This window comes from Equus przewalskii, chromosome 16 (assembly GCF_037783145.1).
Source record: "Equus przewalskii isolate Varuska chromosome 16, EquPr2, whole genome shotgun sequence".
NCBI lineage: Eukaryota > Metazoa > Chordata > Mammalia > Perissodactyla > Equidae > Equus > Equus przewalskii.
In genome coordinates this window covers 21,972,005-21,991,703 of record NC_091846.1, presented here as the reverse complement: position 1 = coordinate 21,991,703, position 19,699 = coordinate 21,972,005, and the positions used below count along the sequence as shown (strand labels likewise).

Below are 19,699 nucleotides of genomic sequence, written 5' to 3'. Positions count from 1 at the left end.
ATTTCGCTGGAAGCAAGGAATTGTAGTTCTTGAGCTAGAATATAAAAAACAGTGAATTCGGGGCTGGCCTGGTGGCATAGTGGTTAAGTTCATGTGCTCCACTTTAGCGGCCCAGGGTTCACAGGTTCAGATCCCAGGTGCAGACCCATGCACCACTCTTTAAGCGGTGCTGTGGTGGCATCCCACATACAAAATAGAGGAAGATTGGCACAGATGTTAGCTCAGGGACAATCTTCCTCACAAAAAAAACCCCAAAAAATAGTGAATTCATTTGGTCTTCTAGTCCTATATTACAGACAAGTCACCTCACACTCCCAACAGCAGATAAAGATAGTTTAATAAGCTGTTTAGTAGCAACTCTATTCTTTCTAAAGCAGTAATTATTTGTGAGTTAGGCTTATCTGTACCCAAATAAATGTGTTTTCTAATATACCTACCAAGTTTGTATATGTTCATATACAAAGCTTGTTATTCTTAAGCATAGCAAAACTTGTCCTTCCTGAAAATATCAGTATTTGCCTTTTGGTTAACAATTCACGTTTTAATCGTTTTCTATTTCCTTAGGGAAAGTATTGTTAGCCATTTATTGTACCCTGATAGTAATCATTTAAGTCTAAAAGGGGAAGGGCCCTATTTTAGTAGAGAGTTTCTAATTTTGGGGTGAAATTTTATATCCTTTTAGGCTTTCCTGTATGTCCTTGCAGCTCCAATGAGGTTCAAAGGGAATAAATCTGTCATTTTAAAAATCCTTTCCCACAGTGTAACCCCTCTTAAAAAATATGTAATTTCTGGGGCTGGCCCAGTGGCGTAATAGTTAAGTTTACCAACTCTACTTTGGCAGCTCAGGGTTCCCAGGTTCAGATCCCATGCACAGACCTACACACAGCTCATCAAGCCATGCTGTGGTGGCATCCCACATATAAAATAGAGGAAGATTGGCACAGATGTTAGCTCAGGCACAATCTTCCTCACAAAAAAATAATTTCTAAGACTCAAAGACAGAGATATTTTTCTTAACTGGGAGTTAATATGTTGTTAGATGTTTCTCTCTCTTGAAATAATCTTCAACTGTTAAAACTGCCCTGGTGGTGGTAGTTTTGTACCTACATTCAATATATGATTGATCTTAGGAGTCTGGCTCCAGTTTTTTCCCCAATTTCTATTTCACAACTTGTTTCCCTACCTCCGCACACATAATTTGGAAAAGAAAATCAATTCCTGGCTCTATTATGTCCACCAAAAATTCCCTTGAGTCTCCCTTCATTTTTACTACATCACTAAATGCATGTAGCACATGGAATAAATTCCTAATATCATAGCTTATTGTTTATATTATTATTATTATTTAGCTAGTCTCATCAGTATTTTAAGATTTATATTGCACTGTGTAACAAAAACTACTTCTTCAAGGGGCCAGCCCAGTGGCATAGTGGTTAAGTTTGTGCACTCTGCTTTGGTGGCCTGGAGTTCACCAGTTTGGATCCTAGGTGTGGACCTACACACTGCTCATCAAGCTGTGTTGTGGTGGCATCCCACATAGAAGAACTGGAAGGACTTACAACTAGGATATGCAACTATGTTCTGGGGCTTTGGGGAGGAAAGAAAAAGGAAGATTGGCAACAGATGTTAGCTCAGGGCCAATCTTCCTCACCACAAAAAAAGAAAACTACTTCTTGTTGTTCAATGTTAATTCGTATATACTTAATGTATTTAATAAAATTTTTTCATGTTGATTCTGTAAAATTTCTTAATTAACTTCTAGTGGTGTAAAAATTCTTACTCTAACATATTTCGAAAATATTGTTTACATCCCATGGAAGAAACTTTTAACTGATGTTCATTTTGTAGGTTATTGAAGACAATGGTGTTCGAAGAGTTGTTGTGGTTCCTCAGGCACCAGAGTTTCATCCTGGTGGTCACACAGTCATACACCGTTCTCCACATCCTCCTCTCCCGGGTTTCATTCCTGTCCCAACCTTGATGCCCCCTCCACCGCGCCATATGTACTCACCAGTAACTGCAGCTGGAGACATGACAACACAATATATGCCCCAGTATCAGTCTTCACAAGTATATGGAGATGTAGGTAAGACGTCTAAAAATATTTCGTTTTATGGAGTTGGCTGTTCTTTGCTTGGATCATATTGTTCTGATCATATTACATAAAAGAAACAATAAAACGGTAACAATTATCACAATCATTTGTTATTACTCAAGCACCATGTTAAATGTTTCCTCCTCATGATCTCCCATCAAGGCAGGTGAGTAAAGAGAAAAATAAAAGAAGGGAAGTAACTGATATCCTGCAGCAGTATTTAGTGGGGACATGTTCAAACAAGAGATCTTCTCCTCTGTCCAACCATCTAGGCTCTGAGGAAAGTTTTCAGCCAGGAATAATCATGCCATTGTTAAATCCTGAACGCTATGATGCCACTAACCAGAGTTGCTAGGTTCTGAAAGGGATTGAAAAAATAGTAATCTTATTCTTTCCTATGTGTTTAAAATACTGTGTATATACTAACAGCTCTCAAATTTGTATCTCCAGCCAAAACTTCTCCTCTGAGCCCCAGACTTATATTTCTAACTGCATTCTTGATAACGCCACTTAAATGCCTCATGAATTTCAGTTATAGCATTTCTAAAACATAAATCTAAATTACAGAACTTGATTTTCTCTGTCATCTTCATCTTGATAGATGGTACCGCTGTCCACTCAGTTTGCTCAAGTGAAAACCAGGTGGTCAAATTTGATTCTTCCTCCTACAATCTCCACATCAATTGATATGTTTTATTTTCAGAAGTTTCCCAAATTTGTCTTCTTTTTCTCCACTGCTACTCAAATCTAGTCCACCATCAGCTCTCGTCAGGACAACCGCAAAAGCAGCCTTCCAGTTGATTTTCTGCTGTCATTCTTGTCTCCAGCCATCCAGGCTCAGCCAGGGTAATCATTTTAAAATATAAATCAGGCCATTCTCCTATTATTTTTAAAATATTTCAGTGACTTCTTGTTGCGTTTAGAATAAAATCCTAAACCTTTCCTCAGTACTCTTGATGTTTGGGGGTGGATAAGTCTTTGTTGTGGAGGACAGAACTATGCATTATAGGATGTTTAGCACAATCTCTGCCCTCTACTCACTAGATACCAGTAGCACACAACTCCAACCCTCTCCCTCATCCTCACTCAGCTGTCGCAACTAAAAATATCTCCAGACGTTGCCACGTGACCCCTAGGGGCCAAAATTGGCCCTGGTTGCAAACCACTGCCCCAGACAAGGCCCTTCCCTATAGCTTCTGACTGCCTTGTCCCACTTATTCCCACCCCATCCCCTCTTTAGTTTTTCAAAACCTCAAAGTTCTTTCTTGCCTCAATGCCTCTGCACATGGTGTTCTCTCTACCAGAAATGCTCTTCACCCTTTTCCGTAGCAGGCTCCTTTTTTTTCCCTTTAGATTTCAGCTTTCAGAGAGAACATCAGTGACCTTACCGTATCAGTCTCTTGCACTAAAACCTTTTGATTTCTTTCACAGAACTTAACACAATTTGATTTTTGGGGGTTTATTTGTATATCTTTTTTATTTGACTGTAAAACCTCTAAGAACTGAATGTTTTATGCATCACTGTTTCCCTTGTGCTAAGCAGTACCTGTCATTTATACTTAGTAAATTTATAGAAGAAAGAACTCTAAATACAAAATTTAAATTATGCAGCACAGCCTGTAAGAAGTAGATGTATTATATATATTATGTCATATATCATACATATTTTCAGACTTATTTCTATTGCCCAAGTAATGCATATTGATTCCATAGGTCTGGGTGGAGTTTGGGTTTCTGCATTTCTAGCAAACTCCAGGTGAGCCTCATGCAGTGGTCCAGTGATCACACTTTTGAGTAGCAAGAGTTTATACTACAAGTCAATCTCTTCCTTCTATTTTTTTTTTTTTTACTGCTAACTATGACTTAGTTGTGTTTTGTTTTGTTTTGTTTTTTTGCTGAGGAAGATTTGCCCTGAGCTAACACCTATGCCAGTCTCTCTCTATTTTGTATGTGGGTCCCTGTCACAGCATGGCCACCAACAAGTGGTGTAGGTACTGCACCTGGGAACTGAACCTGGGCCGCTGAACTAGAGCACGCTGAACTTAACCAGTAGGCCACAGGGCCAGCCCTCATGATTTAGTTTTTAGGAATGTATTTGAGAAGATTATAAGAGAAAACTGGATATTACAGTTACTTCTGTTTTGCATTATTAAAACCCATTGTTATTCAGAGGGGATATGCATTAGAATACATAGCTGTAATTTACAGTGATGTCAAGGAAAGTGAAGCCTACAAATCTACAAAGGGTACAAGTCTAAAGACTAGCTACTCATTGATGGAAGACAAGAGTCATGTATTTGAGGTTATAAGCCAAGGAATCTACCACTGGATCCTAAAAACTGACGATAGTTTTGTAACCATTAGTTTCCTCCCTGACCCCTTTTCCTTGCACATTTTGTATGGATTCCCAAAATGGGATCTAATCCAACTTTTCACTGTCAACAACTACCATTATTAAGCCTGAACTTTGCTGGACACTATGCTTATACATGTATTATCTCACTTAATCCTTAAGAAAATCCTGCAAAATACAGATGAAGAAACTGAGGCTAAGAAATGTTAAGTAATTTCTGAAAGTAACTTGGATCTATTTGATAATAAAGTTCCTACTCTTTCTACTATAACAAATTCTTTATTTTTCCCCCATGGTTGCTTTATTATTTTATTTATATTGAGTAATAAATCAAATATAAAAATGTTTGGATAACTGTTTAAAAAGCATGAACTAACTACAGTTCCTATGGTTTTTTTCTTTTTTAATGAGATATAATTCACATAACAAAATTCACCATTTTAAAGTGTATAATTTTTTAGTATATTTTGGGTTGTGAGTATAATCACTAGATATTATATTCACTATCACTAATTCCAGAACATTTCTATCATCCCAGAAAGAAACTTTGTGCCTATTAACAGTCAATCCCAATTCCCTCATCTCCTAATCTACTTTCTGTTTCTATGGATTTGCCTATTCTAGACGTTTCATATAAATGTATATTCAATGTAGATGTTCATACAATATGTGGTCTTTTGTCTCTAACTTTTTTCATTTAGCATATTATTTTCAAGGCTTATTTCAAGGTTGTAGCATGATCAGTATCTTCATTCCTTTTTATGGCTGAAAAATATTAAATTATGTGGATATAATTTTGTTTATTCATTAATTGGTGGCCATTTTGGTTGTTTCCACTTTTTGTTTATTAAGAATAATGATGCTTGAAATTTGTGTACAAGTTTTTGTGTAGACATATGTTTCACTTCTGGATATATACCCAAGAGTAGAATTGCTAGGTCATAAGGTAATTCTATATTTAACTTTTTGAGGAACTTATAACTGTTTGCCGTAGTAACTGCATTATTTTACATTCCCACCAGCAGTGTATGAGGGTTCTAGTTTCTCCATATTCTTGCCAATATTTGTTATTATCTGTCTTGATTCTAGCCATCCTGGTGAGTGTGAAGTTTTATCTCATTATTGTTTTGATTTCTTGTCCCTAATAACTACTAATGTTGAGCATCTTTTTTTCTTTTTCTTTTTTTTTGAGGAAGATTAGCCCTAAGCTAACTACTGCCAGTCCTCCTCTTTTTTTGCTGAGGAAGCCTGACCCTGAGCTAACATCCGTGCTCATTTTCCTCTACTTTGTATGTGGGACGCCTACCACAGCATGGCGTGCCAAGTGGTACCATGTCCACACCCAGGATCTGAACCAGCAAACCCCGGGCCGCTGAGAAGCGGAACATGCGAACTTAACCGCTGCGCCACTGGGCCGGCCCCGAGCATCTTTTTATTTGCTTATTGGCCATTTGTATATCTTCTTTGGAGAGATGTCTATTCAGATCTTTCACACATTTTTTAATTGGGCTATTTTTATCTTTTTACTTTTGAATTGTGAGAGTTTTTATATATTCTGGATACAAGTCCCTTATCAATATATGATTTGCAGATATTTTCTCCCCTATCTTTTTACTTTCTTGATAGGATATCCTTTGATGCAGAAAAGAAAAATTTTCATACAGTCCAATTTATTTTTTCTTTGTGCTTTTGGTGTCACATCTAAGAAACTCATCTAATCCAGATCATGCAGATTTACACTTGTTTCCTTTTCTGAGTTTTATAGTTCCAGTCCCTACGTTTAGGTCTTTGACTCATTTTGAGTTAATTTTTGTATATGGTCTGAGGAAGGTATGCAAACTCACTCTTTTACATGTAGATATCCAAAATTTCTGTTTTTATTTCTAATCTTATTGTACATACTCATTTCAAGAATATTATACTGATTTTCTTAAAGTACTGATAAAACTTTGCTGAAATTTTTGAGACTTTTCTTTTAAAAATTTTTCTCATTACAGATTTTAAATTTAAAATAAAAATAAAATCTGCAGACAATTGATTTAACAATATTTATTGAATGTGTTGATTTTTATTATATTGCTGTGTGGCTTTTATTAGAATGAATATATTCTTCTGAATCACAACCTTGAGTTTAGAATATCCAAAGATATAATACTTTGTACCTAGGTTCTGTTATTAGTAAACAATCCTATTCCTTTTCCCTTTTTTTGGCTAACTGCGAAAACTTTAGTTTTTAGTGGTGATTTGTTTTTTTGAGTCATAAGGGAATTTAGGCAGGTGGTAGTTTTCTTTTTACCTATTTTATATGTTGAAACTGAAAGAAATGCCAAAAGTAACAGCTACAGAAGAATGAGAGAAAAAGAACTATACACAGCTCAGTTCAGGCCTTACTCCCCACCTATGATGATCATAGCACACCACCAGGCTGTTTCTGTGGAGATTAATAGTTAATTGGGGAAAGATGAAGGAAAGAAATGTCTCTGTAAATTTATTTGAGATATATATAATTATAATGAAGTGACAAAGCTTACTTGTCAGTTGGTGGAGACACAGAAATAGCTTTGTTTTGCAAAATTGATAAATGTATTTCCTATTCTTTTCTCATGCCATAAATGTATTTGGAGAAAATGATCTTTTTCAAATGTTTTTTATTTTTTATTTCTTCCTAGATGCTCACTCTACACATGGAAGGTCCAACTTTAGAGATGAAAGATCTAGTAAAACCTATGAACGTTTGCAGAAAAAATTAAAGGATCGCCAAGGAACACAGAAAGATAAAATGAGCAGTCCCCCATCATCGCCCCAGAAATGCCCTTCTCCCATAAATGAGCATAATGGACTTACAAAAGGGCAGAATGCTGGTGGTATAAACACAGGATCAGTGAAGAGCAAGTCAGGGAGAGGGAAAGGAGGTGCACAAATTGATACAGAGCTAGAAGGTAACTATTAAATACTCGACTATTCTTACTTGTACTTTTCATCATTATTTAACCTACTAAAAGTGTATCAGTCATTTCATCATGCTCCAGATAAACAATAGATTAATAGCCTAATACTTCCTAAATGTGAGGGAAAAAATTTAGAACCTAAGTGTTACTAGGATACTTCTTTTTACAGATTGGGAAAGCTCAATTAGTAATTTGATTTATATCATAAATTTTACTAACCAAGAAAAATTTCTGTCTGATAGGAAAACTCAGATAAAGTTCATCCAGATTCCTTTTCTTCTCTTTCTGGGCCTTTGATAAGGCTATGCTGGTTTTTATGAAAATCTGTTTCTGCCAACTTCTTTGTATGTAAGTCTCTGATAGCACTAGTTATGTCATTCACCAGTTTATCTATATACTCTATAGTAAGGATAGAGTACTCTCCATTCTTTTCTTCAAAAGTTCTTTTCTCTTAAAATCCCCATGTTTTCCTTGGATCCTTCTCCTAACCTGTCACTTCTACCATATGAAGTCGGAGCACCACTTCCTTTATTGCTTTTTAAAATTTTCATTCCCCACCAGCAAATTTTAATGCTTTAGTGGCTTGTATATTAACAGCTACAAAAATGTTCTCCCATATTCTTGAGACCTCCTGATCATTATTTTTCAGCACTTGATGTTTCAGAATAGTTAAGCTGAAGTTTCAGATATATCAGTGGAGGTGGCTATAAGTTATGGTCAAGTCAATTATATTCCTATTTTGGAAACCACAATTAAGGCGTGTCATGAAACAACACTCAGTTAACTTGTCATTGTGAGGTATGAGATTGGAAAAGAGAACTTTCCAGAGAGTATTTTTTATAACTATGAATAAAAATATACTTTCTATAAGAAAAACTTAGTGACTGGTTCAGATATATATAGTGGAATTGTATTTAGTAATCATAGTTAAAATGGAAATAGAAACTGAAACAGAATCTCAAATACCAACCTAGTTTCAGAAGGCGTATTGTGGAGGGAGAGAAATGATTGCATTTAAATTCGTTTTTTTAATATTCAATTTTTTTTTTTTAAGAGAAAGATGAAGAAACTAAAGCTTTTGAAGCACTTCTTTCCAACATTATCAAACCAGTGGTAAGTATCACATGTATTTTCTTGACATTTATGTTTAGTATATTCATAGGATTTGGTATATTTTTATTCAGACCTTTCTTAAAACTTAATATATAAGGAATGTGAGGTCAATAATGGATCACTACAGATCTGACATGGGGGAGAGATACATTCATCTGTGAAACAATGTTCAGTGAAAAATTCATTTTTTAAACAGGGATTTAATGTATGCTAAATGACATTGAAAATCATTGGGACAGGCAAAGATCTAATAAATAATGTGGGTACAACTGATGATCAACTTTTTTTTTTTTTTTTTTTTTTTGGTGAGGAAGATTGGCACTGAGCTAACATCTGTTGCCAGTCTTCCTCTTTTTGCTTGAAGAAAATTGTTGCTCTATTTTGTATGTGGAACGCTGCCACGGCATGGCTTGATGAGAATTGTGTAGGTCTGCGCCCAGGATCCACACCCATGAACCCCAGGCCACCAAAGCGGAGAGCACAAACTTAACCACTGCACCACCAGGCCAGCCCCTGATTATCAGTTTTTTAAAAACCTATTTGTATGATTTCCAATACAATATATCCTATTGACTTCAGATTAAAAAAATGTTAAACTACAGAAGAAAGTTAATCTTCCCCAACCCTTTGTAAGTGTAGATGTAGTAGAAGAAGTCAGAAAATCAGGAACAGATTTGGCAGCAGAACTGGCTACCTAAAATTGTCTGCATATTTTTAAAATAGCCTAAACAAAGGTTACCATCCTGATAGGAAAACATTCACATCAGATATGACAAAAATTAATATTAAGTAAAGTGCTCATACAAATTGAATTTTTTAAACCCATTAAGACCCCAAAGAATTCTTTACTAGCATTCAGAAGGAATATAAATTAAATTTCTCTGAAACTGTGAGGTCCCATTTCTCAATAAAAAGCTACACAAACAAAAATGTTGTCAGCATTAATACTAACAAAAATAAAACAAAGGAATGCATAGATGAATTGGGCTATTTTTACTGAACAGAATGATATAGCCATTTAAAATATGGTTTTCAAGACTGCAAGAACATGCAAAGATCCTTTTGTAGGGAAAATGCTGGAGATCAAATTATTTGGACACTGTGATTACAACCTTATAAAGAAAAGACTAGAAAAAGTTAGGAGAAGACTAGAAGGAAACGTATCACAGGAGTTATTCAGATTAGTCTTTTTCTTTCTCTGGTTTTTTAAGAGCTATAATTCACTCCATTTTAAAAGTAAGCTAACAGAAGTGCCAGTGATTAAGATTGAATCCCAAATGTTTTATTTTTACTATGTGAACTCTTAGGGTAAAATGTAAGTAACACATAAATATATAGAGACTAGAAATAAATCTCCTTTACCCACTCCTCCAATTTAATCATGCCTAACAGTTTGAGTTTCTTTCTAGTCCTATTTTGGTTCATTTGTATGTGTCCATTCATCAAAATATAAGTTTTTACCTTTGTCTTTTTATGAAAAAGGAATTATACTCTACCCTGTTGTTCTGTGACAAGCATTTTTCACTTACTGTGCTATGACTTAGCAATCTTTCTGTGTCATTACATTATTCTTTTAGGAGCTACTTAGTTATTTGTTCAGTCAATCAGAGTATTTATTCACATCCTGATAACCAATCAAAATATGTATTGAGCCCTTACTATATGCCACGAAATAAATAACAAATATATAAACAAAATCAGATGTGATAGTAAAAAGTGCTGTTAGAGAAATAGGGTGATGTAATGAATGAGTTACTGAGGAGAGAGGGGTTGCGTTAAACAGACCAATCAGGAAAACTTTCTCTGAGCCTCTGAAGAGTTAGAAAAGGTACAAAAGTTGGAAGGAATGGGAGAGGAAGAGCAGGAATAAGCATGCAAGTTTGCCAGATGGGAAGAACCATTATCACTAGAGTGTAGTGAAATGGAGGAGAGAGTAGTACGCAATGTGATAGCAGAAGTAGACAGTAGGGCTTTTTCAGCCAGGATAAGGCCATTTATTAAACACTGATAACAGTGTTTCTTGGTTTACAAAACAAAAAGCTCTACCTCTTCCCCCCAAAAAAATCCATGGTGAAATATTTTGTGCTAAATTACCTGAAAAATGCTTTGCTCTATTTTTTGTATGAAAACAGATTTAAAAAGTTGTTACTCTTAACACCTTCTCCACAAAGGCTTACCTTTTCCTTTTACCCTTTTTTAGGAAGTTCGGGTAAGCCAATGGCTCTTTGAATATGCTACTGTGGTCCTGCTTTTTCTGACAATCCTAAATAATACATTTGAATGCTCTAGTTTTCTTTCATTCTACTTTGCTTTCTCTTAAGAATTGAGCGTATGTATGTAAATTAATGTAAACATATACAGAATTATTTTCTAATAATAGCTAACAAGTTTATTAATGTCGAACTCTGTTGAAAGTGCTTTGAATCCATATATGCGTTATTTTCTTTAATTCCTACACCACCTGTTGTGTACTCTTTTCCCTGTTTTAAAGATGAGGAAACTGAAGCAAGAGTAGATTTAATAAGTAGTATTAAAGCTGGATTGAAATTCAGTCAGTCACCTTCAAAGATCTGTGTATATGCAAATGTATATCACTAGATTTACTAGAAAAGGACTTTGGTGGTTGCCTTAATAGAATTAATATTTGAATGACGTAATAGCTAATACTAGCAGCATTTACTTGTTGTAGTATATAATATTAAAAGTATAATTTTGGGCAGCTGGCCCCGTGGCATAGTGGTTAAGGTTGGCGCACTCCACTTTGGCTACCCAGGTTCACAGGTTCATATCCTGCAGACCTACACCACTCATCAGCCAAACTGTGGCAGCAATCCATATATAAAGTAGAGGAAGATGGGCACAGATGTTAGCTCAGGGCTAACCTTCCTCAGCAAAAAAAAAAAAAAAGTATAATTTCTCAGTCACCTAAAGTAAAGCATGAAACAATTCTTTTCAGAATTTCTTGCCCAATACTATGAGGAAGATGTAATTTAGTAAAATAATAAGCCCTGTGTCATAAAACATAAAGTAATGCTGATGGTTTGTTTTAGTTTGTTTTTAACAATTTGAGTAACTATGCCTCTTTTATTAAATTACTTGTGAGCTGTGAAGTATACAGGTCAGGGTTTTTGCTTGTTTTTGCATGTGTGGCTGCTTTTGCATGCTCTTGTTCATTTAGAGCACCAAATTAAATGTATTCGTTCACTTAATCATTCCATAAACATTTGACCATTTACAAAATGCCAGATGCTGTGCCAGAAAGTAGAGATAGAATGGCAAACAGAGGGCAGGCATGGCCCCTGCCCTCAGAACCTGGGTTAGTAGAGTAAGCATCATGTAATAAACATAAAATTGTATCTTTGAAGTGCCAGAACAAAGAGATCTAGTGCTATTAGAATATATAATAGTACGAAAACTAGACCTTGACAGAGATGTCAAAGAAATTTCCCTAAGGGAGGATGATTGAACTGAAACGTAAAGAAGAGGGTAATGGTTGGGCACTGTCCATGGGGGGAAGTGTAGGGACAGTTTTGCAAACAGAGAAACCAGCATTTGAAAAGCACTGATGTGGCACATGTGAGGAACCAAAAAAGAAGAAGAAAAGCTCACTCGTGTGACTCAAGTGCAGTGTGTGGGGGAGAACATGGTGCTAGTCTCAGCCTCAGCTGCAGACTCGGGTTGAGTGACCTGGGACAAGTCACTCAGCCTTTCCAACTCTGTTTCTTCTTCCATGAAATGGAGTAGAATGGTATTGTACCTCCTCGTATGCTGGAAATAATTAACTGTGCTAGAAGTCTTTGTCTTATCATTGGGCCTCTTTGAAATTGTTCCTAGTCTCCTTTCTGTCAAAATCTACTGACATCTTTGTTTTAATAATGCTTAAAATTAGATGTGTCTTAGCTTTTACTCACTACCTTTTTACTTTCAGAATTATTATCCCTTTCCTTTCCCTTTTTATGGTCACTGGAACCAATATTTGACTCCAGGTTTCCCTAGGCTCAACCTTTGAGTTATCTTCTGAGTAATTCTCCCACTTCCTAATCCCCATATCCAGACAAGGATCAAGAATTGTCCTTTCAATACCTTCCTAGGTAGACTGCATTTAACCTGACAGACAGCTTTTCTTCAAGAGTGGTTTTGATCACAACCTGACAAACACCACAATCTGCCTCAAAAATTAAAATATCCTACATAATCCAACCAGTTCTATTTGCATTTTGCCTACCACCATTTAGTCTTTGTCAATACTCATACGTATTTTTACATAGTCATATCTATTTTCAGCTACTGCCTAGAAGTGGATTCAGGATGGAAGCATTGTATAGTGGGAAAAGAACTGAATTATTCAGGTCCTAGTCACTAATTCAGGGACCTCAAACAAGTCACTTAACCTTTCTGAATATGTTTCTTCTATAAAAGTGAAGATAGTTGTATCTGTTTTGCCTACTTTAGAGGGTAATTGTAAGAATCAAGTGAGATGGATATAAAAGCAAATTTTACTTCTAAAGTAGCATACATATTTCATAGACATAGAAGACATATTTCAGATGATTTCCAAATCTGTATTTTCAACCCTCAATATTCATTCATCTCTTTCTCTAGAACCACATCTCCTGAGGCATCCTAAAGAATACTCAAGTTTGTATGTTTTGCCAGCAACTGGAACTTCATCCAGAAAATCAAATTCTTAATCTTCTTTCCCATACTATTTTTTCTTCTCCGTTGCTCCTCTAAAATGAAGTAGGAATTGGATTAAATCCCTTTTATTTTCTGTCTCCTTTCAGTGTTTCCATCAGTGAACACCTGTCCATCTAGGTTTTCCTGAATCTCAATATCATCTTAGATTTTCTCTTTACCTTTAACTCTCCAATGCCAAAGTGAACTCCAAGCTTTTTAGCAATTCTTGCACTATAAATTTCTAGGATGGAGTCTTCCCTGGCTCCCTCCACATACACACAGTTACTACCTCATCTTTACACAGGAACTTCACTGCTAGATGGGAGTCCACCTTTCTTTCTTCTTTACAAGAAGAAATTCTTTATAATCCGTCTGCAGCTAGCACCAGAAAACAGCATTTTTCGGCTTTATTCAGACTACATTCATTCTCCTTGACCTCCCTGCAGTATTTGACACTGTTGATCACTTACTATTTCAGAACTATTACCCTTGTCTTTCAAGATGTGACTGTCTTCCTCTTTCTCCTCTGATTATTTTAATGGTCTTTTATCTGTCTCTCTTTCCGCCTTAATCTGTGGTTCTCATGGGAGTGAAATTACTAGGGAGATTTTTTAAATACACACTTATACACATTCCTTGGACAACCAGCTTAAAAGCATAAGCTTAGAAAAAGAAATTACTCATTCCTATAATAGTAATCACCGATTTCTTTTCTACTGAATCATATCCCATCCCAAGTCCTTTAAAATTCTGTTCAAAATTCATTTCTCATGAAGTTTTCACAGCAGCCCCAGTGAAATTAACATTTTTGTGCCTTAACATTTATGTGCAAGTAATAAAATATGTTTTTCATAGAGTAAATTGGAACCAAGAGTTTTTTGTAAAAACAAGCTGTCTAAAAAAGGTGAAATTAGCAGTGTGTCTTAATTTTTTAACCGTATTTGCTAAATTCAACATAGTATCCTGGAAAAGTCTATTTAGTTAATAGGTAAAAGTATAGTTTAGTTAAAAACTTAGTTAATATATTTTACCAATGTTCATTTCTTAGTTTTGACAATAATACATTGTTATGTAAGATGTTAACATTAGAGAAGCAGGTAAAAGGTATACATGAACTCTGTATGCTATCTTCCCAACTTCTCTGTAAATCTAGATTTATTCCAAAATAAAAGTCTTTTTAAAATACTGTATTTGATTAATTATGGTAAAGAGATCATCTCCCTCAACACGGATTTCTGTAGGTGAGACATGGAACCCTAAAGGTTGAAAGTTCAGTATCACCAAACAAATTAGTGGCAAGTCTTATGGCTCCCTACTTAAGGTTGTCTCCACTGCCTATACTTTCGATGATGTAGTCAGAATACATCAGAGTACAAACCTGATAAAGTAAGCTTCATCAAGTAGATGCCAGTTAATGCCATTGACTGACTTACCTTCAGAGTAATGTCCACTTACCTATTCCCACAGTTATGACCATCCCATAAAATCAAGAGACTCTAAAGGGAGTACATATGTGTATGTTAATAGTAAGTGTGTTTAAAAAAAGAAAAACCTGCACAGTTACAGGTTAATAGCTTGATGGACACTGGTTAAAACAAGAAATCATTTTTATGTCCCTTATAAATAAAACATAGTACTGTACTAAGACCTGTTAAAGACAGTATGACAATAAGTAAAATATTAGTTAATTAAGTAAAAATATTTCCTGTGACTTAACAGAAGCAGAATAAATGCAGTAGTAGTCTTCTAAATTTATTCAGGCTTTGAGAACTTTGAAAAGGAGAAAAAGTTATCCTTGTGAAGAGATTGTTTATTCTGCCTAATTCAAGATAGGGGCAGTCCTTGTCCTAGTGCTTAGTGGTTTCTTTTTGTGTTATGTTTAGAAAGAATAAGATAGACGTTCAGTGTAAATAATTTTAAAGTAAGCTCTTACATTAATGTCAAAGTCTAATTTGGTAACCTTTCTTACCAATCTTTTAAATTTAAAGTTTAAATCTAATCCCTCGACTTTTTTCCCTCTTTCTTAGACTTTGATTCTCAAAGTAATACGTACTCATAATCTACTTCAGTAATCCAAAATGTATAAAACACTTTGAAGACATCTTTTTTTCTCTCTCAGCTCTCCCTGCACCCCACCACACATACACACAAAATCCTCAAAAGTACAAATTAGTACATTTGTACAGTACGTTTTCAGATATTTGCAGGCATTTTATGTTTTTTAATACTGAAATCATAGCATATATACTGCTTTGCAGTTTCCCTTTCCCCCCGTTACGTAGCACGAATATGAGGACATCTTTAAATGTCAGCACATATGTGTCTACCTCATTCTTTTTTCAACCACCTGCATAGTGTAATGTGTTAAGAGGCTGTGCCAGTATTTCCAATTTCTTGCCATAATTAAAAATGCTACAGTGAACATTCTTAAGTGCATGTATTTATGTACTTATGTAAGTTTATAGCTATTATCCTGAAAAAAATTCCTGGACGTAGAATTCCTGGATCAAAAGTAAACACATTTTAAACTTCTATATTGGTTCCTAAGTAACTCTACACAGGAATTGGGATTTGTACCGATATATACTCCTATCCACATTTAAGAGAGTGCCCATCTCTCTAAACCCTCAACCCTCTAGATATTACTAACTTTTTAGTCTTCCCCGGTTCAGTGGATGAAAAGTGGTATCTTGTTTTAATTCACATTTATTTAATTATGCATTCAGTTATACATCATTTCACACATTATTCATTTATATTTGTATTTCTTTGGACAGTCCATATCCTTTTCTCATTTTTCTCTTGAGTTTTGTGGGTTTTTTCTCCCGTTCACTCTTTTGACTGTATATGGTATTCACGCTAGTAGTTTTGAATGGCCCAGAATGGTCTTTAAACTTTTATTGCACCCATTTGCCCTTTTGCAACAAATTATATCTCATCTGCAAATGGACAAGTTTCTATTTGTGAGCTGTTTTATGTAAGTAGATACAGATAGATTTTATTTGATCTTGAAATTCCATTAGATTTTTCACTGTTCATTGTGTACATTACAGTTGTTTCAAAGAGCTTTTGAATATTATGTTTTTGCAGGCCTCTGACATTCAGGCAAGGACAGTAATACTTACCTGGTCACCTCCTTCCAACTTCATTAATGGCGAAACAGATGAGACTACTGTACCAGAGCTCTATGGTTATGAAATTCTGGTCTCAAGTACTGGAAAAGATGGAAAATATAAAAGTGTATATGCGTAGGTATTTGTTATGTTTTACTCCCTCCCATTGTGTAAGTTAATGGTTAAGAGCTTAGTAGTAATTTCTTCTATTTTTTTCCCTCTTCATGCTTTTATTTTGAGTCTATAAATTGACCAGTGATAGCGATTTCAGTGTAAATAGTGCAAATGCCAGCTGTTACACATTTCCGTCTACACTTCCTTAGAATAATCACTTTCATTGGCCACATTCAGCTTTTTTATTTTTCATTAGACCGCCTAATAGATGTTTCACTATTCCCATATTCCTGAGGCATAAATATAAAATTGTCGTTTGTAGAAGCCAGGCCCAGAAATGGAGAACTCTTAGATTTTGAACTCATGAAATGTGGTATTGCTCCTCTAAGGAGCTAGGTTGAATTCTTTTATGTACAAGCTCATGTCCTATTGTAAAATGAATATGGTACCATTGTTCCTCATTTGTACGTTGACATGTTAATAATCATATTTTGAAAACTTACCACAGTTCTTTTTCCTTTATTCAAAAGTGTTATACACCAAGAAGCCTTAGGAAGAATCATTGGCTAAAATTGTGACATTTATGACTGATGGTTGTAAAATAAATTATTTTTCTGCCCTTATTTATATTGAAGTTGCTTATTCTAATAAAAAACATAAAGAGTGAAGTCAATTTTTAGTTATAATTTAAGCACCAGGAAGATGGTAAAGGAGATGGTTAGTCATTTGAATGATCATAATTAACATAAAACACTGTATACATCAGCCTTCTTGGTATCTTTTTTCAAAAAATAGCTAGTAACGGAAAGAAAAGAAAGTCAAATTGCCCCAGTGACTATCATCTAGTAACATAAGGTTATGGAAAATATCCTGTCTCCTCCTCTCTTTTGGGACTTCCTTGTGTTTATTCATTTTTCTTAAAAGAGACGAACCTACCTAAGGGGCAAATAGGGGATAAAGGACCATCAATGTAATGGTTTCTTTTTGTGTTAATTGCTGTTTCTAGTTAGATGTGGCTGCCTGCTAAAAAGAAGGGTTTATTTCCATTTGCAGCGTGACCAGAGAGCACGAGAGGGACATTAGTCACCTCCTTTACCCTATCCTAATTAAGGTCTCTTCTGAGGATGCTACAGCAGCTGTTCAGTTCATTAAAGTGTACTTCCATCAGTGAGACATGTTTTCTTTCTCATAAGATTTACTGGCTTTGATTTGAGCAATAGGGTAGCTGGAAGGCAAGAGGGGCAGGGTTGGGAAGAACTCCATAAAGTGGAGAGGAGAGAAACTTAGCTGAAAGAAATGGAACAGAGAACAGTGATTAAAAGGAAAGAAATAGGAAATGGGCTGGTTTGTTGGCTACATACCCAAATAATAGTTGTATCAAATGATTATTGTAAGAAGATATGTACTGTTGTATTTGAAGCATGGGAGTAAAGCATGGGAGATGCTTTACTTCAAATAATGATGCACTTTTTTTCTTCTCTACTCGTTAAACTGTAGTATCTTATATAAAGTTCCATGTTATCTTCTAATGGAATGCAATAGTGGCAGACTCCTTGTAAAAATTTGTAGTTTTGCTTTCATTAGTACATGTGTTATTTAGCATTTTAACTGTACAAAATGGATTTTTAAATAATTGAAAATGATTCCATTTCTTCAGTAAGCTAAATATCTTCCCTGACTCCACTCAAACAAAAAACAAACTCTGATTTATACAGTTGATTTGCTTAGCACACCTTTTTGTTTTAAAGTGGTATGCGGGTACATACTTAAGTTTCGCACATATCCTAATTACACAAATTCCACATTGATGGAATCTGAATATGTTTATAGTTGGTAAAGTAAGAACCCGTATCATTTCATAAAGTGCCACAGACTGTAGTGTACACCATGCAAATTCTCTGGAAATGCTTTATTTATCAGACAATGAAATATTACCTTTTTTCCCCCAGAGGAGAAGAAACAAGTGTCACCTTAAATGATCTGAAACCAGCTACAGATTACCATGCAAAGTAAGGAATTCCTGTGTGTTGCTTTGATATGATATAGCATAGTTGTTTTTTTAAGTCATTTCCTTAAAAGCCTAGAATATAATTTAGATATTAATTTTGGATTAAAAACATGGACTTTGTGGACTTTGGTTTTTCTTTTGGTATAATTATCAGCACTTTCCCAAGAAAACAAAAACATTTAACTCAAATGTTATATTGAAGGGTTAATCACCCTGTTTATAGGACCTAGGGATTGGAATGAATATGTAAGTGATAATGTATAATATGTCTATGATATTTAATTTAGCACTGGGAAATGGTCCCAGCTTTTGAAATTTTTACAAAACAGAGTCATAAATAATTGATTCGAACTTGTGTATTTTTGCTACATTCTGTTTTGGAAAGAGTTTGGGATATTACAACTCTTAGAATTTCACAACATCTAATTGGGGGTGATTTAGATATTGTTTTACTCTGTGCAGTTCTTCTATTATAATTTATCAAAATTTTATAAACCAGGGCCTCCCCAGCTGGGGCTCATTTAGTTAGTCACCTCCATTTTTGAAAAGAGCATTTGCGGTTGGGATTATTCCTATTAAACTATTAAATTAAATCTTCAATTATACTTCCTATGGCTCAACCCAAAGTACTGTCCAACTTACTATTTTTCAGACTGTGGATTGCAACCATTATTGAATCATGAAATTAATTTTGTGGGTTATAGTCCATACTTTTTCAATTAAATATAATCAAATGGAATAGATAGTATCTGTATATTACCCCTGGTTAGGGATATTGTTTCAGGACATTTGTGTGTGTGTGTGTAAATATATATTGCACAGACATGGTTATGTCATGATTTAAAATGTATTTCTTACTTTGGGTTGCAGTGAAAAAAAAAGATGAAAGCCACTGATCTATTTTTCTTTCACTTTTTAAGGGCCATGCTTAACTTCTAATACACATTTTTCTCGATAAAACATTTAGAGGGTACCTTACTAACTTGCAAGTAATTAAAGGTGATGCTATTGAAGGTAGGATACAGTGATTCTGCGAGGTAAAAATTGTTTATTTTATGACCATAGAGTCCAAGCAGAATACAATTCTATAAAAGGAACTCCTTCAGAAGCTGAAAGCTTTACCACCTTGAGCTGTGAACCTGACGTACCTAATCCACCAAGGATAGCCAATCGGACCAAAAATTCACTCACTTTGCAATGGAAGGTGAGAATATTCTCCAGAGTATTTCCAACTGAATATTTATTTCCTTTTTTTTCCCCCCCATAATATTAATTTTC

General features: G+C 35.0%; 1 protein-coding gene across 5 annotated transcripts in view; it reads left to right on the top strand.

Annotated features, from left to right (window-relative positions):
- Positions 1-19,699, top strand: part of FNDC3A (fibronectin type III domain containing 3A) — a 201,198-nt gene that overhangs the window by 143,976 nt on the left and 37,523 nt on the right. For all 5 annotated transcript variants that reach the window (XM_070578164.1, XM_070578162.1, XM_070578165.1 and 2 more), the window contains 6 exons: positions 1,849-2,086; positions 7,118-7,387; positions 8,451-8,509; positions 16,277-16,434; positions 18,363-18,422; positions 19,487-19,625. In XM_070578164.1, the coding sequence (XP_070434265.1) occupies positions 1,849-2,086; positions 7,118-7,387; positions 8,451-8,509; positions 16,277-16,434; positions 18,363-18,422; positions 19,487-19,625 (924 nt within the window). The remainder of the gene's footprint in view (positions 1-1,848; positions 2,087-7,117; positions 7,388-8,450; positions 8,510-16,276; positions 16,435-18,362; positions 18,423-19,486; positions 19,626-19,699) is intronic.